The 23700-nt window shown below is 37.1% G+C and overlaps 1 protein-coding gene across 6 annotated transcripts in view; it reads right to left on the bottom strand.

Moving 5' to 3' along the window:
* Nucleotides 1-23700, bottom strand: part of LOC148816100 (disabled homolog 2-interacting protein-like) — a 365406-nt gene that overhangs the window by 59665 nt on the left and 282041 nt on the right. For all 6 annotated transcript variants that reach the window (XM_088940452.1, XM_088940447.1, XM_088940449.1 and 3 more), the window contains one exon: nt 5092-5245. In XM_088940452.1, the coding sequence (XP_088796578.1) occupies nt 5092-5245 (154 nt within the window). The remainder of the gene's footprint in view (nt 1-5091; nt 5246-23700) is intronic.

Below are 23700 nucleotides of genomic sequence, written 5' to 3'. Positions count from 1 at the left end.
GGCTATAGTAATCATGGTCTTCTAATAATCCCCATCTATGAATTGGCTTCATCACTGTGTTCTCCTCTCCACTGATAGCTGGTGTGGGGTGAGAGTACTGGTGCACTACGGCTGTTGTTGCATCATCCAGGAGGGGCTGCACATTGGAGGTGGAGGGGAGTCCCCATTACCTGTAAAGTGCTTTGAGTGGAGTGTCCAGAAAAGCACTATTTACTGTAAGTGTAAGGAACTATTATTACTATTGTCCTACTCCCCACCTCACAACCTTCATTCTTCTAATTCTGGTCTCCTATCTGTCACTTTATGGGTGACAAGGCCTTCTCCTGTTATGCCCCCAAGCTCTGGAACTCTCTCCTCACAGATATCAGAAAGTCATCTTCTCTAAACTCCTTCAAATTTAGACTCAAAACCGTCTTTAGAAGAGCCTTTTCTTAAATGGTTCTGTTCTTTACCCCTCTGCTCCTACTTGTATTCAGTGTCCCCATCTACTGTCTCCTCTCACTGTGTATTCTCATTGTTACGACCCCAAGTGTCTAGGGGTAAAGGGGTATAACATTTAGGATAATTTTTGGAAGCAGGTGGGTTCTGGTGAGGGACTAGGAAGCGTGATATTAAGGGGTTGGTGCAAAAAGTGATCATTTTAAGGTGAATAAGTGACTGGTATGAAATAAGACACAATAACACACAGGGTAAGGGAACTAGAGTGGTGCCAAAGAAAAGAAAACAACAAAAAAAATGGAGCTGGCTAAGAAAGTGAGGGAAAGCTAACCTGACTACAAAAGAAAACCCGAAACACACGGTCTTTGGCGTCTTCAACACCCTAGCTAACCTCCACTGACTACCCAAAACCATACAAGACAAACGGCACTCACCCGTACTAACTAGTGTTACTAATACAAAATCAATTAAGTGTGTAGAATGTACCCAACAACCTAAACTAACCTTATACACAAAAGTTCACACAAAAACACAAGTGAACTAGGAATACAAAATAAGGGAAAACGAGAGTAATCAACAGGAACAGGGTACAAAAGGACACAAAGGTTGAACATATAACACGTTAGGGCAAGGTAATGGCGAAACAAGAATAACACAAACAAATGAAAGTACAAAGAAGATGAACAGAAACAAACTTATAGCCAAAGCTATAAGAAAACACACACACACAAAGCAAAACAACAAACCAACAAAGCCAAAGCAAAATCAAAAGCGAAGTGAAGCGAAGCGAAGCAATAACCAAAGCCGAGTGGGACAGAAGTCAAACAAAAGGCCTGTCCTTCCTGAAAACCTCAATGTTATATACTGAATAAGATGCACTCTGATTGGCTGAGAGGCTGATTGATGATGATGTCATATGGAACAGTGGTGTAATGGTGGACCAATGGGAGAGGTAAAACAATCAAGGTCAGAAGTGTGGAACATAACAACAAAGAGACACACACAGACCACACACTGGGACGTAACATCATTGTGCATATCTTGTGTAATTTTTAATTGTTGTTGTCATTCTGTAAAGTGCTTTGAGATGCCACCTTTAAAGGTACCATACTATATAAAGTTTTTTTTAATAATTATTACTACTACTACTTATGAAATAACAGAAAACATGGACAAGTAGGGCTAGTATTACTATACTTATTTTCTAACAACTCAAAGTAGTTGAGGCTAACTCACTGCGGTAAACTGTTTAAAATCCACATTAGTATCGTTGCCAGACAAATCCATCTAGACCAACTGCCTCTGCAAAATGAGGCCTGCATTACAAAGCAGTGCATGTTCAATCCAGTTGGCAATTGACTTTAGTTTAATAGCTTTCTAAATCCCTCTAAATGTCCTTTTCTGAAGTTGCCACCAGCAAAGCCATGAAGAATGAAATGAGGCATAGAATTCTTTAAGCTCAAAATGACACACTCATCCTCAGTCAAGCAATAAATAGAGTACCGTACCTGGACATGCAGGCAAAAGTAGACATAGAGAATAAAAGCTAGGATAAAAAAATAAGAGAGATAAAAACCTGTAAAACATGAAACTGAGATTAGCTGTTGTTTCAGGCTCTTTTTTCCCATTACTCTGTTATTTTAAATAAATAAAAAGCAAGATATGCAAATCAAAAGGTAAAACAGAATCTTCACTGGTGGCAGGAAAAGCTTTTTCTTTGTAATCTGTAAAAGCGAGTGCATTGCATTATAAAAATCCATCCTTCAGTGCCTAATGAAAATGCATATGCATTACTCATGCACCTGAAAGTCAAATAAAGCCTGAAGACATACAGTAGTTGCTTTGCTGTTATCATATGATATATTTCCCTTCCCTGCTGAGGTAAGGCTAGAAATGAAGACTGAATGAGGGAAATTCCACCTTGTCCCCTTGATGCCTGATAATGCTTCATGACCTCCAAAGGGATCACTACGCCAACGAGATTAGTATCAATAGACTAGACACTAGACTATGCATTATATTCCAAGTAAGTTTTTTAAATGTTGGAAACTCTCATTTCTATTATTAATAATTGAACACTATATTTCATTTTGTATGCAACTAGTTTGGAATCATCAAATGCTTATCAGTTCAGCTAAGGACCTGTTGCCAGAACCATTTGTTATTTAATACTGTGAGCTACCAAAGTGTCTTACATAAGACTTAGCTATGCCTGGAGGATCTTCTAGGCATGGCCCTCATTGACTGCCCATGAGTGAAAAATTCGAAGAAATCCTGGACAGCTAAAGATTTCACGACCACAATTGCATTCACCCAGTTGTGCACTGATGAGGGAAAGTCACTAAGACTCATCAAAAAATTGCTTGGCACTAGGCTCGAACCTGTGACATCTGGATCACAGAGCACAATCTCTGCTCTCTGAACACAATACAATGCATTGCTTGGGTTCTGATTAAAACATTGCCTGGGTTCTGGCAATTCTCACCTTAATAATGTTTAAGTTTAGCTGTGAAGTCACTACTGAAATGGGTCCATCACATTGTTTATACTGTAAAGTATGGAATACAGTAGATAAACATTTTACTACTATCCAGCTGACATTTTAAAGATGGTACAGAAATAAATTGTGAAACGGAATACGTTCTGTTTTTGCCAGGTCTTAGGAAAGGCAATTCTTACATTATTCACTTATTTATTCAGAAAAGTCGCCAGGCCAGACCTTTGACATTTTCATCGTATTAAAAAGCAAGGCAAGTCTGCCAGTGGTAGCACCCAAAGCCCCACATGGTTCACAGTACTGCTATGGGGTGAGATAGTACTGAAGATCACACGTCTTTACAGCACTGAAAAATAATCCAAGAATGAAACATGACAGTCAGAATAATGACTCGCACTGCCACTGTGTACTGGGCCTGCTTGTTAATGCCTGGATAGGAGTTTGATGTAGGGCTGATAACTATGCAGCAATATCTGTTGAGCTGCTGAGTGTTTGCTTCTGTTTAGAAGAAAAAAATTGAAATACAAAGACTGTAATCTTATAGAAAGAGGGTGATTTGCTTTCTGGGAGCTGTAATCAGTATTTTAGAAATCTATCAAAGAGATGTATTTAAAATAAGCGATTCTGAGTAGAATACTAGCAGTAATGTACTGCATATAGCACATAATGTGCTTCACTGTTCCATGACAACTTAAAAAGGAAAGCAAAAATGCTATGAAAGACAAACTTGTTTTTATTGCTACCAAACATCTTGGTGCAATAAGGCTTATTGTTCACAGTGATTCTAATAGAGACAACAGTCTCTCAAATGCATTGAAATCCCTTGAGTCAGTGTACTGAGTTTTTGTGTAATGTGCTTGACACTCATTCTGGCAGTGTATGTTGGAGACATTGGGGTATGGCAGAGACGACAGCATAAATCTGAGGTTGGACTGCATAATCTACAATGGCAGCATACCCAGCGCTTCTGTCCAAACAAGCATTAGCCAACTGTAAAGCTCCTTTAAAAAAAGCAAAAGAAATATTTGATTTAAATATATTCCAGATTTTATGGTATCTATAAATATTTAACCTAATTCTTTGATGTTTTTGAGATGTATTGCTTCAGCAAATGAAGACTTTGTGACTGGTCTTGTGAATGCTTTATTTCCTTAATAAAAGGGCAAGCATTTCAAAGACAAGTAAAAGAAGCTAACGTTTTCAAAGAAAAGCTTTGATGGTACTGGACAGTGCTCTGTCATTTATTATACGCCGAACATTTATTAAACAGGAAACCTCTTTATCAAACGCTGTAGCACAGTGGGGTTCAAAAATAATACTTTTTTTTAAAATTCCCCCTTCCTGAGCTTTATACCGTTGACTGAAGAAAAACCTGTCATAAACAAAACTAGCCAGGAAGCATAGCTAATAAGTGAGTCTAAAAAAGAACACTGACCACACAGTCATTATTGCTACTGTATATACAGTACATACAGGCTAATCACAAAGCATTTAGGTACAGTATAAGCTCAGCCATTTCATCAGGCTTTTATTATTTAATAATAATTAATTAATAATTGCTTACACTTATATAATGCTTTTCTGGACACTGCACTCAAAGCGCTTTACAGGTAATGGGGACTCCCCTCCAGCACCACCAGTGTGCAGCCCCATCTGGATGATGCGATGGCAGCCATAGTGCGCCAGAACGCTCACCACACATCAGCTATCAGTGGGGAAGAGAGCAGAGTAATGAAGCCAATTCATAGATGGGGATTATTAAGAGGCCATGATTGGTAAGGCCAAAGGGAAATTTTGGCCTGGACACCAGGGTAACACCCCTACTCTTTTAGAGAAACGCCCTGGGATTTTTAATGACCATAGAGTGTCTCCTCAGTTTTACGTCTCATCCAAAGGACGGCGCCTTTTTACAAATATAGTGTCCATGTCACTATACAGGGACGTTAGGACCCACATAGACCAAAGGGTGAGCGCCCCCTGCTGGCCCCACTTACACCTCTTCCAGCAGCAAACTTAGTTTTTCCCAGGAACAGGCCAGGCTCACACCTGCTGAGCTTCAGGGGGCTGCCAGTTGTGAGTTGCAGGGTGATATGGCTGCTTCTATGGTGTCTCCGTGGCTGTTTGGGATGTGCAGTATCAGACACATGATGACTTACCTCAAAGCAATAGTCCTGCCCCAGAATGCTGCTGTGCACAGGCTTAATTACAACCTCCTCCTCCATACTGAGATCCAGAGCTTCTACTGCACTGCTGGGGCTGAGCAAAGACTCGTGGGACCGTGATTCTTTCAGCCTCGGCATTAGATGTGATCTGAAAAGAAAGAAAACACTCTGTTAGTCACTGAACATCTCCAGCAAGCCCTACAAATTTAACAACTGCACAATTCTTGCTTAGAGAGCCACCAAATTTCACTAAATTGCAAAAATCACTTCATCATACACACTTAATTTGCAATAAGCACTTTATAAAAATAAACAAAATTGCTGCACAAATTTCCTTTACTTAAAGCAGTGTACTTTGAATGGAGATTAAAACAATATCCAAGTGGGTTTTAAGTACAGTAACTGTTTTTGATTATTGAAAATACCTTTTGTGTGTGGAGTTTATACCAGTATTTATAATAATTTTGCAGAACCAAATATTATTTTTAATTCCCAAAATAACCGTACTAGGCAACATGTCTTAATGCTGTCATCCCATGAACGTCTCAGAAAATCAGTCTCCAATTACCATATTGTGAAGACCTATTTTCTCATTTGCCAGCAAATAAACTTGGCTGAATGTCTAAGTTCACAGCTGAAGGAAGTGACAGTTCTTTTTTCTCCATTTAGCTTGTAGTTGTCATATTTTCAAGCCCAAAACAGCTGAAGCCTCTTTCTTTTGATAAAGAAGTCATTTTTTAAAAAGTCAGCAGTCTTTCATTTATCTGAACAAATCAAAAAAGTTTTTTTTTCCACAATCTTTGCAAGCTGGCATCATACAGTAGCTTGCTGTTCATGTGTCAGTCTTTTTTAATGTAAAAAGGAAAAGAACATGTTTTTATGAAAACAGATTTTATTTGATTTAGTCTTAGACTCCCCAGAGGCAATACATGCAAATATTAAATGCTTCCAAGAGCATAAAACAGTATATTGGCAATTAAGCGACAATCCAATCACAGCAGTGGGCCCGGAAGATAAAAGTATCAGTATTAGACCAGTACTCACAATTATAGTAAGACTAATAAGCAGCCCTAATTTTTCCTATAGGAAAATCATAACAAAAATTAATCTCCAAACTAAAACACATCACACAAAATACAAAAGGATGAAATTCATTAATACCAAAATGTTTATATTAAATGAAATCGGTGCGTTTTATTTAGTATGTTAGCTCTAGTTGACAATAATGGGATTTTACCATCTGAGTAATTTCATAATACGTACAAAACATACACACACATTCCACAGAAAAAAAAGAAATGCAATACTCAATTCCAAAGGTGAAATTTGAAATATAGATATAAAAATCACAGAAATTGTGAACAAAAATACAGATCAAAGACTCATGGTAAGTTTTTTTTGTTTGTTTGAAACATGGCAGACTGTCGATTTAAAAACTTTACAAACTTAAAAACTTGTAAAACTTTACAAACTGTGCATTAGCACATTTCTGACAGTGCTGACACATAGACCTGATCAGCCTCTGGATAGACTGCTGTGGGACATTCAGTTGTTCCTCATGTGCAGTTACAGTTGCAGTTGTCTCCTATTGATGACTCTTCTACTGGACAGGAGAAAAGGCCGGCTGCAACAAAACTTTGTAATTGGTTTCTTGGAGTCTTCTATTGTGCCACTGGAAAAGTGATACTACTGGATTCAGTTGCAGCAACAAAATGCTGCTGTCCTATTGGATCAAGGATTTTGTCAATGTATCACTGAGCAGCACAATTACCCTTAACCATTACTAAACCCTTTCTTGTGTTAAAGGAGTGATTCTGTGATTCTTTATCATCACATCTCCAGCACCCCACCAGGTGCCTTGCATGACAGTGTTCCCCATGACATCTTGGCAAACATTTTCCATCCGATCTATCAAGGGCAACCCTTTACCATCGTCTCTGCCACCACGTCAGATGTTCTCTGGCTCATAGAAGACAATTTATTATCATTCAACACCTAACCTCTGAATGGGCTCTGAGCAGATTATTTTCATGCAGATGGTGAGATGCAGTCATTCTGCTGATCCCAGGATATTTCTTCCTGGAATGTCTTGAGCCACTACAGTCTGGAAACGATTATGTGGATGGCTCAGGCAATTTGATGGCCCTGAGCTAGTGGGGTTAACCTCTGCCTTCTAGGATAAAGCCTGTCCCTCACAGAGTCAGTTTCCTGGTTTCTCTGCATAGTCTGCTAATTGCTGAAACAGAGCTCGTCATTCTATGGGTGACATTACTCACAGATAGGCCATCCTCAATCATTCCGACAGCAGCTGAACTTCATTAGTTCTCTGGGTTGTCATTGTATCTATTGCTGTTCTTGCTTTAATTAAAATCATGTATTTTTGAATGCCTACTTACTGTATACAGATACGTAATTTACATAATTTAATGATTTTTAACCCAACTCAAATACCAAACACTGAGCACCTGGAATTTTTATGAGCTCATTATTATTTTTTACCAAGGAACAGTCAATGAATTAATATGCTCACTGATTAAAATGTAAATAACGTGTCCAATGAACAACAGTAAAATCTATAAAACATATATGCATATATCTATTGTATAACAGAGTATTAGTAATTAACAGAGCAGAGTTAGTAATTAAACAACCATTATGTGAAAACTGAACAATGAAATTACAACTGAAATGAATTTACAACATAAACTGTACACAAGCTACCACAGAGATAGTAGTCAGACTGAGTCAGTTCAGTGTCTTCTGGTACTGTACAGTATGTACTACTATTTGTTCAGATGGATCTCATGTGTGTGAATACCAAATTACACTGTTCCACAGGAAACATTCTTATAATACGCCATGTTTAGTTGAAGCAGACATATAATATACAGTTTATAAGTAAACTAAATATAAAATATATAAATAAACTCCATGTTTCTTTGATGGAAAGCCATGTACACTAACTGTATCGAGATCCTGTTCAGGATAACAGGAATACAGTAGATATAGAAAATGTAGAAATAGGTTTGCCAAAATACATGAAAAAACCTATAAACCTGAAATAACCTATAAAAATGACATTTATTTGTGTGCCAAGCTCAAATGTTATACTACAGTATGCTAAAGGAAACTCAAAAGATTTTAGATTAACTGCAGGCTTATAAATCACTTTGTAATGCTGCTTAAGTTGCCATGAGCTAGGTGGTCTTTGTGTATTTCTGTAATTAAACTGTTAGTTAGTCCCCTCCTACCGCACATAATGGGTCCTAACTCATACTCATACAGTAACTCATACTCTATTCTCCTCCCTACTGATAACTGATGGGTGTATACTGGAGCACTCTGGCTGCTGTCACATCATCCAGGGGGAGGGGAGTCCTCATTACCTGTATAGTGCTTTGAGTGGAATCTCCTGAAAAGTGCTATATACTGTAAGTGTAAAGATTATTTATTTATATTATTTATTATGGGTAGAACATGTCTGACATGGAACTGTTTCAGTCGGTGAACTCCAAAGCATGTTATGTTACAACATAGTGCTGTAGATTTACAGACTTTTACTAAATCCTTCTGTATCTTTCTTCTCTGTTTTCAGTTCTGAGGGAAAATATTTTAGACTATATGAAAATGCGTGAATGAATGAGTTGTAAAATCCATATAACGTTCAACAATGCGTGGAGAAAAGATAAGAAAGGAATTTCATGTTGTAAACAAACTATCTTATGGAATCACAGTCTCGAAATTCATTTTAAAAGCCCTGAGCTGCCAATATAACCGCTGTGAATTCTAAAAACGACATTTCACGAAATAACTTGCATACAGTAGGTCTCTATTTTTCACTTGGCATCCCATATCATTCATTTTCAATTTTAACATTAAAATATCTCTAACTCTAGGTTTTAAAAAGCTCGGCAAACCACATTGTAATAAACGGCTAAAGGTGGTAAATAAAAACATTATTACTGAAAGTACCCAGAGAAACAGATGGAGATACAAAATTAATAATAAATTCAAAAGCCACCTCTTCATAGGAAAGGATAAATACATGCAAAGAAAAAAGCTCCAGTTCAATACAAAAAATCCTATAACAGCACCCTGTGCTGAAAAATTGGAATGTTGAATTTTACTGAAATCACAATTCATGAATGAAAATGTAGCTGTTTAATGATTTTTAATCACCCCTTAATTCACACAGCACAAGAAAAACCTAGCAAAGCTTAATTATTTGCACCTTTACAGTTAAAGCCAGTGGATTCCCCTTTATCACACAATGCACACACTGAATGATAGTGATAACGGTAAAGAAAATTTAAAAGCCACTGAACACCCAGTATTGCTCAAGTGTATGGTATAAATTGCTGTCCCCACTGTCAATTTCACATCAGGTAGTGACTATTTTTGCATGACCAGCCAAATCTTTTCTCATCCTTTTCACTTGAATGAGCCCATCCTAAACCGCAGAGAGTTCTGAGGCTGCTCCTGTAATAAACAGCACAGTGAGGTCTGCGTGTAATACACAGGATTCGGGGCTTCTGGGCTTCTGGCAAATAAAAGACAGCATTGACTCAGCTCCACCACAGGAGAAAATGAAGGTACAGTAGCTTCTCTCTGATTGGTCACTTTGTAGCTGGGCAGAAGAAGGCAGAGTGATGAAACTGTCAGCTCTTCTGTAAGCTGCTAGCTGAGCCTTAAAAGTACATGCAAATCAGCTGTAAGTATCATGTTAAGACCCAAACCTCTAGGGAAAATGACATACGCATTCTTAAAAGGCAAACCTGGCATATCTGTTCACTTCCCATCAGCCTGGAGTGTAAGTGGACAGCTACATGACCAAGAAAAAGGAAATTTTAGTCATATAAATAGAACACTGATTTATCACCCCTGTATTTAGCTAGCTCGGCACTTCGTTAAAAACACAAATGCCATCCAGCTTCCCAACTCTACCTAAACGCTTAACAAGTGAAACAAGTCAAGAGGCATGTACCGCAGCTGTTGAGAGGCACCAAATGCAATGAGGGCTAATTTGCAGATTCTGAATTCTTTTTATTTCACCCTGCTTTCTCATAATGCTGCATAGTGGAACAGTATTTGAAAAACCATCCCAGGTTGTTCTCTCTCTTATTTCCTCAAAATGCTCTTAACTGTCAGGGCAGCTGATACAGCTGTTGTGCATTTAAGTGAAGCCGGAGTTGAAAATTATAATAATTCATCTCTTTTGCTATAGAATCAGGAGTTCCAAGAGGTTTTAAAATAATACAAAAACAGAAGAATCTGGACTGACTTCAGGCAATTCTCAGCACAGAAAAAGAATATTAAGCCAAGATGTACTGGACAGGTACCACACATTTAAGAGAAAAACACATGTGTAGGAAGTACTAGGAGGAGAAAGAAACTGAAACACCAACAGCCTTTATTAGACAGTATGTGGTGGTAAATCTTCAGCACATGTGGACATTTCTTTTTTTTAACTTCTTACTATGACAAGTACTGTAGGTTTAAAAGCAGATGGTGCCCCAACATCACATGGACATGCTGTATTGCATTAATGCAGGTTCCATGAATAAATGTGGTACGCAATCATTTGCTTGAAATTATAAAATGGAAAAAATATTTTAACTGAAAAATAAAGAACACTTAGGGTTGAAAAATATAAAATTCAGGATACTGTATTTTATTTTTTAATATTCACGGTAAATCTGGAAGAAAAATATATATTTCTCCTTGCATTTTCCCTTTTGTCTCATGGTGCTTACCTGTTGTTTTCAGCCATATTTTAGGCAACAGACTTGAAAGTACAGACTAGTAACTCGGTCTATTTTAATGACATAAACAGAAAGAGCATCTTAAGGCTGCTAAATCTATATTGCACAAAAATAAAGCCTGTAGCTTTTCGCTGGATTGCTTGCTTAACGGCTAATCTTGTTTTAATTTTTTAAGTAAATATAACAACAAAGAAATCATATATTTAGAAAAATACATATGATGCTCATCAAATGTACATCCAATATTGATAATTTTCCATTAATGTTTTTATCATAAGGCATAAAGAAACTCCAGCAAATCCTAAAATTTACTAGCGTATAATATTAAATGGGAAAACCAAAAGTCTATAAAAAGAAATATTATAAAAATAAGACAGGCGGAACAATGACTGTAGTTTTTTATGCTATAAGCATGACAGTTTCCAGGCTCTGTCACATATTTGTACTTGCACACAGCTGTGCTACTGACTTAAACTTATGGGTACCAGCCCGTAGGTAAACAAAGAAAAAGGTTTACTTGTCTCATAGTTTCATTCCGTACTGCGTTATTCAGCTGCCTGGAAAAAAAAAAAGATGAACATCCTAAAGTTCACATTTTAAGGAAAATAGAAAAAAACAAGTCTTGAAATGCATGTCCTTGCTTAGAAATGTTTAAAGGAGAGAAGCGAGTCACCTTGACCTACCGATGACCGCATGTGGATCTTAAAAAGCATGTCAAAGCTGACAAACAATAAAAGTATGCACAAAGAACTTTTTCTCCCTTTTTATATATCCAGGGGCTTGAGAGACTGACGGGCTTCTTTGTGCTCATTAAAGCTGACGAAAACAATTTACCACTGGCTGTGATACGACCATCTGAACAGTCATGTTTACGTTCATGTCTGCAGTGCTCTTATCATGTTTTTCAAATGCATTAAAGATGTGCTGCTCAGTTTCAGAGGAAAAAAAGGCAGTAAAGTCATTTAATCCTGGTGTAGAATTCCTGTCTCAGATTTAACAGATTTAACAAAGTTCAAGAACTCTGCGTGAGTGCAGTTTTTTAGGCTGAAATCAAAATGGTTAACTTTGCCATTATGTTTTCAATCAGAGTAAAATTCAGATTTAAAGAATATATTTTACAATATTAAGAGATTCATACATGATCCAGCTTCATGAAGGCATTAGGCCCAAGGGAAACAAGTGCACAAACATCAACTGATGAAATCAGAGCATTTGATTTGGGTGATTTTCCTATTATTTGTAAACCAACAGAACTGATATAAAATAGTATATAAAAAAGTACTGACACATTAACATTGTGTTATAGAGCAGGAATTGAAAAATAAACCTTTTTAAATATGGAAATTACCAGGAAAATGACATAAAAGACACATGAAAAATGTAGTCAGATGTAAATTCTGGCCTGGACATCATCCATTTACTGCACTAAGTATCTACACTACATATTAACTTCTTGAAAAGCACGCAACATTCTTAGTGTTTCTCAATATACTGTACAGTAAATAAGTTCAAACATGAGACAACAAGCCCCAAATTCCTCCAGTCAGATGAATACAAATGTCATGAATGTTTTAAGTAATGATATTTCACAAGGAAGAGTATGCTATTCATGTGAAACGTTCGCCAATTCCTCATGTCAAAGACTGCCTCTCAAGTGCCCCACTACTTGTGGAATTTGTAAACAGGACACAATGAGAGTGATCCCAGTCTACCACCAGCAGTGACCTGATCTGGCCAGCAGTCAGACTTACTCATCTTCAGCTCTGCACAACGAATTAAATTGGACTAATCATCACAATCTATAAACCTGAAGTTTGAGCTGAACAGAGCTGACTGCTCTGGTTTCTCAGCCTTCCTGACCCTCTTCTCTCAGCTTCCTGGATAATTTCATCTTTCCAGATTTAAAACGTTGTGGGAAGTGGGGACAGTTAGCTCCTACTGTATTGCAGCTAGAAACACCTGACTGCTTGCTTCAGCAATATATTCAGCAAGCAGCCACACAGCAGCAAAAAGCCTTAATTTAGCCAAGAGTATCTGAAGATTAAAGCACAGCCTTCAGGGAATGTTGATAAGGAATAGGGGAGAAACGCCCCCGACAAGTTCAGACAATTCAAGTTCTTGGTACTAACTGAAAGGAAGGAGTGTTATTTGGGAGTTTTTGCTACACAGACTGTATGTTTTTAAAGAGTCTATTCTGTCCTCCCTTGGTGCAGCAAGAAGTTTACTAGTAGATCCAATAAAAAGTGTTCTGTTAAGCACTTTTCCCCCAGTTCAATAAATGCACTGACGTTTTTAACTAGAGTTCATTCTGAATGTTTTTTTCTAACTTTTTAACAGAAGATTGTACGATATTGATCCTTGAAGTGGATGATTAAAGAAAAAAAATGAAAAGACGTTTTAAGCCAAGAGTGCAAGCAACTTTGACCACTTTTACCTCTTGTTTCTGAAGCTAATGTTTGATAAAGTGCTTGCAGGCTGAAAAACTATTTATCTTCCATATGCAGAAAAAGCAAAATAGATTTTTTTTTACTAGATTAGCATTGATTGGTAATCCATAAATTATTCTGCTTATGTTGTTTAAAAGGTTAAACAGCCGACAGCTTCAAAGTTAATTGAAGACAGCTATCCAGTAAATCCATAAAAAGTGGTGGAGCTATTCAATAGCTCTATAGAGTTTGTGTTACCACAGTGACTGTTTTAATCTCAGAACTGGTCTGACTTCTGCTGGATTTCAGAAACACTACTGTATGTACTGTAGGTGAAGCAGCTATTCATGTTTTTTTAGGAAAAGTTGATCGCAATGGATTTTAAAACACTTCACATATACAGTAAGAGGGCACATACTGTAGGCTAGTTCATCCACCAGCAGCATCACTGTACAGCAGATCAGGTAGAGCTATTAGAAACTGCTTCACTCAGAGCCCCAGTTGAATGAAGAGCACAATCCCATAGGCTCTGAGATAACAATTGGATTCAATGAGCAATGAAATCTCATTGAATCCAATTCAATGAGATGAACATTGGATTATGTTCAAGATGAACATAATCCAAAACATAATCCAACAACAAAGAGCTAGCTTTAGTCCCAGACTAGTAGCAGCGTGTTGTAGCAGTGTTACCTGCAACTCTATATATTATGTAGTGACAAACTAAAAAACAATATTCTGCAGGCAAATTGTCTGAAAAAGTTCTGGATAAAAACAACTCAAAGTTAATCTTTCCCAGATTCACTAAAGATATCCTGCATGGTCCTGTATGATCAGTAAATGATCATTGTTCTGGCCATGACAAGACAGACACATTAAGCACAAATTTTAACAGCAAGTCATACAAATAACAAATGTCACAATGTTCAGTTCTGTCTGCTGATTTTCACAGTCACCGGTTTTGGTTTTGGAAGCTCGTCTGTAATGGCATTCAATTCTAAATGGATTTGAAACAGAGAAGTCTGTCATACATGATTTTAATTACAATGAATGCTGCCTTTTATGAATATCTCTGCATTAAAATAAAAAGTAATCAAAAAACGAATCATTAGTGGATCTGTTGTTCCCACTGCATTCCACTGGAATTCCTCTGAAGCATTGCTCTTCTGTTAAGTTCATGGGAAATTTACTATACTCTCTCATCTTAGAGAAATTATTTTGCTCTTAAAGGTCAGAATAGTTTTATGTTCTTTCAATTGTGTAAATCCTTTACATTTGAGCTACTTTCAAGTTCCACTTCCCTTATTCCTCCACACTAAACTACATTTTAAATCAAGAATTATTTGCATTCTAAATGACTTAATTTGGATCATTCCAGAATGCTGTGTGATTGTCTTCAGTCTTCAATGTCCTTTTAGCCCCATGAATATTTCAGCAGGGATGACTAGAAAAAGAAACTTTTCACATGAAATAAGATTCACCCTCTTTCCCCTAACATCAGAATGTTTTTTGATACATAATGAATATTTAGCTCAGCCACTTAATATCCCTTAATGACTTCAGAGACAAGCACACTTCAAGGCACAACTACATGTATACCTATTTCTAAAGATAGTTTTATATTTATTCTAGTTAAGGCTTCAAATAATCATCTTGAATAATCAATTCAAGATGAACAATTGAGAACTTAGCAAATTATTCTCTTTGTATATGAAACTAAAACAGAAATACCCTTAAAGCTAAATCACATGGAGGCTAGCCTATGTCAGAATACTGAAATGGAGCACAATAATGTAATTTGGATTAGCTTGAGAGTAAGATGAAATCCACAGCTAATTGAATCATATCAGAAAAGTCTGAATAGCGCATGATTTAATTATATACTTCAGACAATAGTCAATGTTAACTTCTTTAAACTATATTAAAAATAAGGTGGAAGAATTGAAAAGGTTTAAAAGGCATCACATTCCCGCCTTTTGCTTTACATTCCACAGTTGCAAGCCAAAACAATATATAAATCTCACATTACAAGGCTGTGGTAAAAGAAAACACTAAGGAATATTGCAAGTCTTCAATTTGTGTCTCTGTAAGTTAATTTATCATACATTTCAGTTTTAAGGGAAACTTCACAATTAGAATATCTCGGAAGCATTAAGAAAGACATTTTTTTGCCCTGATACTGATATTTTGCACTTCATGTAACAGGCACATGACTTTTAGTGACTTTTTGTGCATAACTGTGCATGCCTGGTGATTTTATATGTTAAAAACTGATTACTCACTTCTAGTATTTACACCTTAATTTCTTTCAAGCATGCAAATACGCTTTGTAGTTTGAAGCACTGATTGCATCAACAAGCTTCTTGACATTATCTTTACATGAGAACCAAAAAATACCAGATCTTGATGCAGGACTTCAACTTTTAATTAGAGACACCTGGCAATGCATCTGGACACACTGAAACAGTATCTCCACTCACCATCACAATTGTCAAGGTTGTTCCTTACTATATCAACATTTGTTTTCTGGGATACATCGAATTTAAGCTCTCATCCTACGGTCCCCTCTCCTTAGAGACTTGAAGGACAATTTTAGTCATTATGAAACATGCGGAAAAACATCATTCCTATCTACGATCCATTTATTACAATTTGAATTACTGCTGTAGTCTGGAAACTGCTGGATTTGATGGTGACCCTAGTTGACAGCGTCTGTTCTGGATGCTGCTTAGCCCTGTGGGCTATTTTCTGCTCTCTCTTTCAGTGCAGAAATATTAGATACTGTAGGACTCAGAGAACTAGGTTTATAATATCAGCATTGTAGAGCAGCCTGGTGTATGATACACACAGCTTTTCATATTCAATAGTCTTTCTCATACTTGCAGTTCAGAATAATGAGTGTCTCATATAATTCAATTTTCCATATCTTTGCTGTAACAATGTTGTCTACAGTTTAACCACACACATGATTTACTTGGTATGAAATAGTAGTTCTCATAACACACAAGGCAGAATATAGTCCAGCTGTAATACTTTTACATTATACCAGGTACGTTTTGCGCAGCAAAGGTAAGCCTGTGGCTCGAAGGTTGCCAGTTCAAATACCGTGGCCGGCAGAGGAATCCTACTCCGTTGGGCCCCTGAGCAAGGCCCTTAACCCCAACTGCTCCAGGGGCACCGTATAAATGGCTGACCCTGCGCTCTGACCCCAAGCTTCTCTCCCTGTCTTTGTGTCTGTGTCTCATGGAGAGAAAGCTGGGGTATGCAAAAAGATGAATTCCTAATGCAAGAAATTGTATATTGCTAATAAAATGATCTTATCTTATTTTATAATAATGTGTGCATGCATAATGTAAGGTTGCACCAGGGAACTTCATTTTGTTGGCACCCATCTGTAATGCTGGTCTAACTTGAGAAAAATTAAAAACAAACATAAGGTCATAACCATTCCTTATTAGAGTACTGAAGCTTTGACAGACTACAGTCTTTACATTTGTGGTGTGCTTGGTTTGGTCATTCTTATAATACAATAAATATACTGTATGTGTAAATAAAACATATTTGGTAAGGAAATTCACCAAATACAAAACTTGCAGCATTTTTGCATTAGAAAAAATAGTTTTCTTTAATTTTGATGATAATAGCTCCAGTGTTGTCAAAGGCATACTGTAGTTTTAATATGTTTCAGACATCGATAAACACTTCATAACAGTGATTCAATCTATTGCTCTAGGCACTGTCATCTGATAATGACCTTGTAGAAGCCATTAACTATCATTGGCATCTCTACAGGATGCTGAGGTACCCAAATGTGGTCATTATGTAATTGAACAACCTTGTCTTTAGCCTTTACTGCTGAAATCTAAGAGTTTTATTGAGCCATAACAATGTGCTTGAGTACTGACTTTAGCACACCATAGTGCCAGTGTTCTCACATAATAAGGTGAGAAAGCCCTGAACGATACTGTCAATCCATCTTAACTATGAGAAAATACAGTGTTATTTTTTCTTAAAGGGCAAATAATAGAGCATTCAATGATATACTGTAATATTTTACATAACAATATCTAGGATAGATGCCTAAGTCTTACATGTCCAGTGTAGTATTTCAAAAGATGTCAGCTATCATTCAATGCAACAGTGATCTGTGCTCAAGTCATACTGATGTTTGTCCAGTAGCTGTCAGAGATGTCCGATAACAGCCCGAAACATGACTTGGATGCTTCATGAAAGCTGGCGTCTAGAGAGTTCACTAAGTTTAAAGTGTAAAACCCACCAGATGTCATCAAAACTATGGACGTGCTGATTATCAGAACGCCACTGCCTACAGAACATGCATTTTCTCCGCAGCCTTGTACAGTATATACAGTAACACAAATTAGTATAGAACCAAGTTGCTTCTATAGGAAAATGTTTCACATTTATTTCACACTTACCTTTACATCGTCAACTCCAAACACAATGTTAGCCTAAGAGCTCTCAGGCTCTTGTAACAGGAAAAACAATGCAACAAAATCAGAGCAACAAAATGGAAAGATGGTCTGGGGAAATAAATGTGTTGGGTTAACTTGCTCAGTCATCAGTGAGTCGGTTTACTAGAAATATACAGAAGAATATATTACTGAAAAACGAAGTCATTTTTTCAGTTTATCCCTACTTGTACTGGAACAAATAGACATATATAATCAGAACAGCTGCAATACACCCAAGGCCTTGGATACAGTGGTGGTCCATAAGCTGCTTTAGCAGATGTGGAGTAGAATGCATAGTTTCCACTGTGCATCACTACTACAGAAGCAGCCTTTTCTACAATTGCAAGAACACAAGCAAGGTCATAAGTGAAAGGAGGCCATTTAGCCCATCTTGCTCATTTGATTCTTAGTAGCTTGACGATCTGAGAATTGCAGAATGTCCAGAGACCCCCAGAGTTAGCTTAAACCACTAAGATGATTCCAGACTCCCAGAACCCACCATGTCTCTTGATAGTTTCAGAAACATGAGAACTTCTGCAACCTTAATCTGAGTCACTGCAGGTATTTTGGTAACGATGAATGTCTTACTGTGAAGTCTGGGGGATTAGGGTTATTTTTAAAAGACAAATAGTGGAGGGGGAGTGGCAGCAATTAAAAGATAGCTTGCTGTTGCCTTTCACAAGCTATTTCCATGCTTCAATGACAGCAGATTGGCTCACAAAGGAAAGCAGAGAACTTTTTTCTCTTTTAAACAGAAAGTTTAATTTAATGAGTCTCCTAGGAATTACGCTTACAGCAACATTTTTTTTTCCTCTCGAAAAGCAAAGATGGCTTAACTTTCAGGGTTGCTCGTTCCTTCAAGCTGTATGTTCAAGTGCCAGCTGTCAATTAAGGCAGCTCTCTCCACACAGCAGGAAAAACCAAACTCAAAAACTGTGACTCCCTGTTTTCCAGATTCCAGCACTGCAGCTGAGCATAGAGAAAACCCTCTTCCAGTTACATACTGTATCACCCAATAAGAACTGAGTCTCGCTTGAGAATAACCTCTTAATAAGATCTGTTGGGATGCCAAGAAGTCCCTACAGAAATATAGAAATGAAATATAGATTTATTCTGTTTTTTAGAGAATCTGCCAGCAAACCTAAACTCATTTTAATATTTAATATTAATATAACCCCCAACACATTCTCCAGGCAATGGTCAGAAAGAAATGGTAGGTTTGCCAATTAGTACCTCTGTGACTTGTCCATCTGGAAGCAAAACAGATGGAAAAGACACATGAAGAGGTAGCCACTGCCAGTGAGGGAAGGGAAGCAAGATGAAACAAAACAAGCCCTGTTTCTCGTGTCTTGAAGGGTATAAATAATTTACAATAACTTCAGAAATCTTGACAGGGACACGATGATGAAATATACTTTTTGGTTTCTGTCATTTCTTTAATGAAAATGCCATCTGTCACCACTGGGGTATGTATTTCAATCAATAAGGTGAGGATATAAATATGTAAATGTTTGAAGGGGCACTGAATAATTTAAAGTGTTCAATACAAGATCTTACATGACCTGTATTTAAAATTGAATAAGCAGGGATGGAGAGGCTCCTGTACAAAGAATGTATTCCTGAATCCCAAGCTCATTAGAAGTCTCAATTCTGCTCCTACTACTCCATTACAGGACAGCAGATGTAGTCCTTAGCGGATTAAGTTTAGTAAATCATTTTCTAGATATAAATAACCTCAGTCTTCTGATTATGATAGTCCCTTTGTTCCACCAGAGAGATTTCTGTGGATTTAGAGGAGAAAGCAACTCTTAACAACCACACACAGTATCCTGTGAACATCATGAAATTTTCAATGAAAATGGAGTGCGGGAGGACAACACTAACTTCACCCATTTCACTTTTCAAAAGTACAGGTGGGTATCGTGTCTCTAACACACCTTCCAGTGTTTCTAGCTTTGCATCCCTCCCTCCATCCTTCGATACACTCCTGAAGCAGCTCCTTAGCTCATTCCTCCAACAGAAGCGGTTGCAGTGGCCTCATCCTTAAGGTCAAGCTGTCATTCCTTCAGCCAAGCAGATCAAGCCAATAACACAATAATACAAATCAGATTAATTGCTACAGCCATTCCAGTTTAACTTGGGTTTTCTGAGCTACTGAAACAGTAAATAACAAGAGTATTATTCCCTTAAGCACATCAGAAGCAGGAAGTGCTTTGGGGTTAGTCAACAGGTACAATAATCCCACATCACAAGGAGCTTTTGTAAAACATTTGTGAAATATTATGACACTGGATATGGAGGAAACACTTGATTCTTTTAACAGATGGCATGACGCAGCAAATAAAAAATGCCTTCCCAAACCAAATACAGTCATACCAGGAGGATTCTGATGTGATTAGATGAGTTGCCAAGCACTGACAGAAACATTCCCCTGTAACATATAAATTCCAGATTGTACTGTTAGTATATCCATTTGGCGTTCTGACAGTTTTGTAACTTGTTTCATAGAGGATAAAAATGTTGTGATAAAAAGAAAAAAATAAGTTGAGCTAAACCTGTAGCAATCAATATAAACACAACTGTGCAAAGTTTTTAAAGATATCAGATTTTTTAAACAAAATTTCACCAAGATATCTAACAGGCTGCTAAAGGAAGATGCCATACAGTATGTGATATTACAAGAAGGTTTCATAATAATAATAATATTAATAATAATAAGATACCATTAGCTTTAGCATTTGGAATCATTTTACTTTTATTTGAATTGAATGTCAATGAGAACACGCTGTCAAGTGCCTGAATAATTTGAAAAATAACCTAAACTTAGCTTCTATAGTGAACTACTGTACAGCCATTCCAGTTTCTGCTGTAAATAAAAATAAATATCTTAAATTTGATCAAATGTATTGTTCTTGAAATTTTCATATTCTTCTGAAGATGAATCATTATTTTTTTTACAGAAACCGTTATGATGGCTGTCCTGCATTGCCACAAAGCTAATATTAAACCTCATTCAAAGCTCCTCTTAGGCATCTAATTCAAACAGAGAAATAATGAAGGAATTACTCAAGCATACTACAGTAGCTAGAATTAAATTAGGAAAAGTACTGGTTGAATAACTTTTTTCAGAAATCTGAAGAGATGTTATTATATACTATCAGTAAAATAAATATCCAGTATCTCATTTTTATTTGAAAGTGCCAGATATACAACTGTCAGCAGCCATATCACCCTGCAACTCACAACTGGCAACCCACTGAAGCTAAGCAGGTGTGAGCCTGGTCAGTACCTGGATGGGAGACCTCCTGGGAAAAACTAAGGTTGCTGCTGGAAGAGGTGTTAGTGGGGCCAGCAGGGGGCGCTCACCCCGTGGTCCATGTGGGTTCTAATGCTCCAGTATAGTGACTATACTGTAAACAGGCACCGTCCTTTGGATGAGACGTAAAACCGAGGTCCTGACTCTCTGTGGTCATTAAAAATCCCAGGGTGTCTCTCGAAAAGAGTAGGCGTCCTGGCCAAATTTCCCATTGGCCCTTACCAATCACGGCCTCCTAATAATCCCCATCTATGAATTGGCTACTTTACTCTGCTCTCCTCCCCACTGATAGCTGATGTGTGGTGAGTGTTCTGGCGCACTATGGCTGCCGTCGCATCATCCAGGTGGATGCTGCACATTGGTGGTGGTGGAGGGGAGTCCCCATTACCTGTAAAGCGCTTTGAGTGGAGTGTCCAGAAAAGTGCTATATAAGTGTAAGCAATTATTATTATTACAATGATTGGATTACATACATATTATATATATTTGCAAATATATGATTTCTTTAATTGAAATTCTTAGAGGCTCACTGCACAATACTGCACAAGTAATCCATATATCTACAGTATACATATTACATGTATAAAATATACTGTATTTTTAGTTAACAGTTAATTTATTATTCTAATTATAAATAGTACTGATTTTTCAGTTAAATGAATGATTTGTCAATATGGTCATTAGGTCAAAAGACAACAAATGATATCTATGGATTTCCATGGATAAAGAGGAATGCAGCCAAATTTAGTTCTTCAAAGTCAATGGTTCATAAAGTACCTCAAGTATTAAGTAGCGCATAAACTAAAAAATTAAATTAGTTAATAAACTGAATGTGGTGGCTGTTCCATAACATTTCTGAAAACAATACCCTACTTCAAATGTAAGTTTGATTTCTTCCAAGCTTTTACAAGGACGGAAAATATAGGTAATTACTCAGCATCAAGTTCTCAGCTTCAGATGTCACTGTCTCAGCATGCTGAGTGATCAAGGGTAGAGAGAGGTTAGGTTAGACCCATTAAAGACCACATTTAGTAGGTACTTTCCTTCACAATGATGCATCCAGTACTAAGCAAGCTTACAGGATGCATGGAAGGCACCCTTTGAGTGCCTGTTCCTTGTTCCCCACCCATATAGCTGGTACCAGATGACTCACAAGAGGCACAGCATGTAACTGTTTTTCTTTCAAAAACAAAAGGGATATTAAGGCAACTTATCAAGGACTGTAGGCCAAATGCAATTTCCTTCGTTTTGTCTGACAAGAAAAGAGTACCCAAATACATTAAAACATTTCCGTTCCATTTCATTTTTAGTACATTTATCTCACACTCATCGTGTATCTGATTCATTCAGCTTTGCTTTGTGCCAGAGATGGTGAAAGATCAAGATCCAGGTTTTCCTGCTCTTACTTTCATCCCAAATGTGAACTTTAACTTCTAGATTTAGCTTTTATTAGTCCATGAATCTGTAATTATTGAGTATGAGTTGTGTAACATCCCTTCGCACTTTAATTTCAAACATAATCTACCAGCATAATCTAAACTCAGACACCTTTGAGAGATATTTATATTTGCATGTTTTAATAATGAATGCAAGATTCTCCTAACTACTTGAAAGGGTCATAGGAGAGACTGAATATATGCCTATGTGCTTTAACATTCAATTCTCAGTAGGAAAAATGTTTCTGAGAGTGCAAATAAGTTGCATAACATCAATCACACAAGACTCCAAGCCACAGAAAATATTAATCAGTTAGAGACAAAGTCTAAGTAAAATGAGCACATTATGGTTTATTTTACAACTAAAGAAATCAAACACGTGCAGACTGTACTGTATTCACGTGACAGAATTGCTTCATTCTGTAAGCAAAACATTTTATCCCAGTAACTAAAAATTAAACAAAAAATATTGCTGTTAAAGAATCAGTCCAGAGACAGGAAATGAGACACTTTTCTGGTCTCAAAGGAATGTCTTATTCTGACAGTAAGTCAAGAAGTAAATGGTTTTAGTCTTGAACAGAGAAGACTATGAAGTAAAATATTTCAAGACTTCAAAATCCTTAAATGATTGGATAACGTCAACCCATTGGACATCTTCAGAATCAACACTATAAAGTGACCAGAGGACACAAAAGTAAACTAGAGAGAAATTAATCTATGACTGAGAACTGGAGCCAAACGTGTATAGGAGTCTGTAGGGAGTTGAACAGTCAGGTTGTAGAATCCAGTACATCAGCTTCTTTCAAAAAAATATATGAACAAGAAATTAAATTAGCTACTAGCAACCAAATGAACACGATAGATTAAGTGGAGACCTTTCATTTGTAACCTTTCTTATATTCTTAACAATGACTATAATGTAAAATCAGGACTCAACCTGGAGAGCCAGTACTGGTTTGCAAAAGAGACAAAGACCAGGCAACATCAGTGTGATGATGGATGCTGTGTGACAGTGGAATATTATTGGGACCTTTCAACTCTGGTTGGTAGGCTTCCACGCTGACTCACCAATCAGACTGGCCAAATAGAACTGGTCAAAGCTGAACTCCCTAAGGAAAAAAGATCATATCACAGCATCGCCAAGCAATCTTGTTGCCTTGAGCAGTCAGGATTGATGAAGGACTAGACAAG

The sequence above is a fragment of the Atractosteus spatula genome, chromosome 23 (genome assembly GCF_055471065.1).
Source record: "Atractosteus spatula isolate fAtrSpa1 chromosome 23, fAtrSpa1.hap1, whole genome shotgun sequence".
Lineage (NCBI taxonomy): Eukaryota > Metazoa > Chordata > Actinopteri > Semionotiformes > Lepisosteidae > Atractosteus > Atractosteus spatula.
The sequence above is the reverse complement of the archived record's forward strand: the minus strand, read 5'-3'. Positions and strand labels throughout refer to the sequence as shown.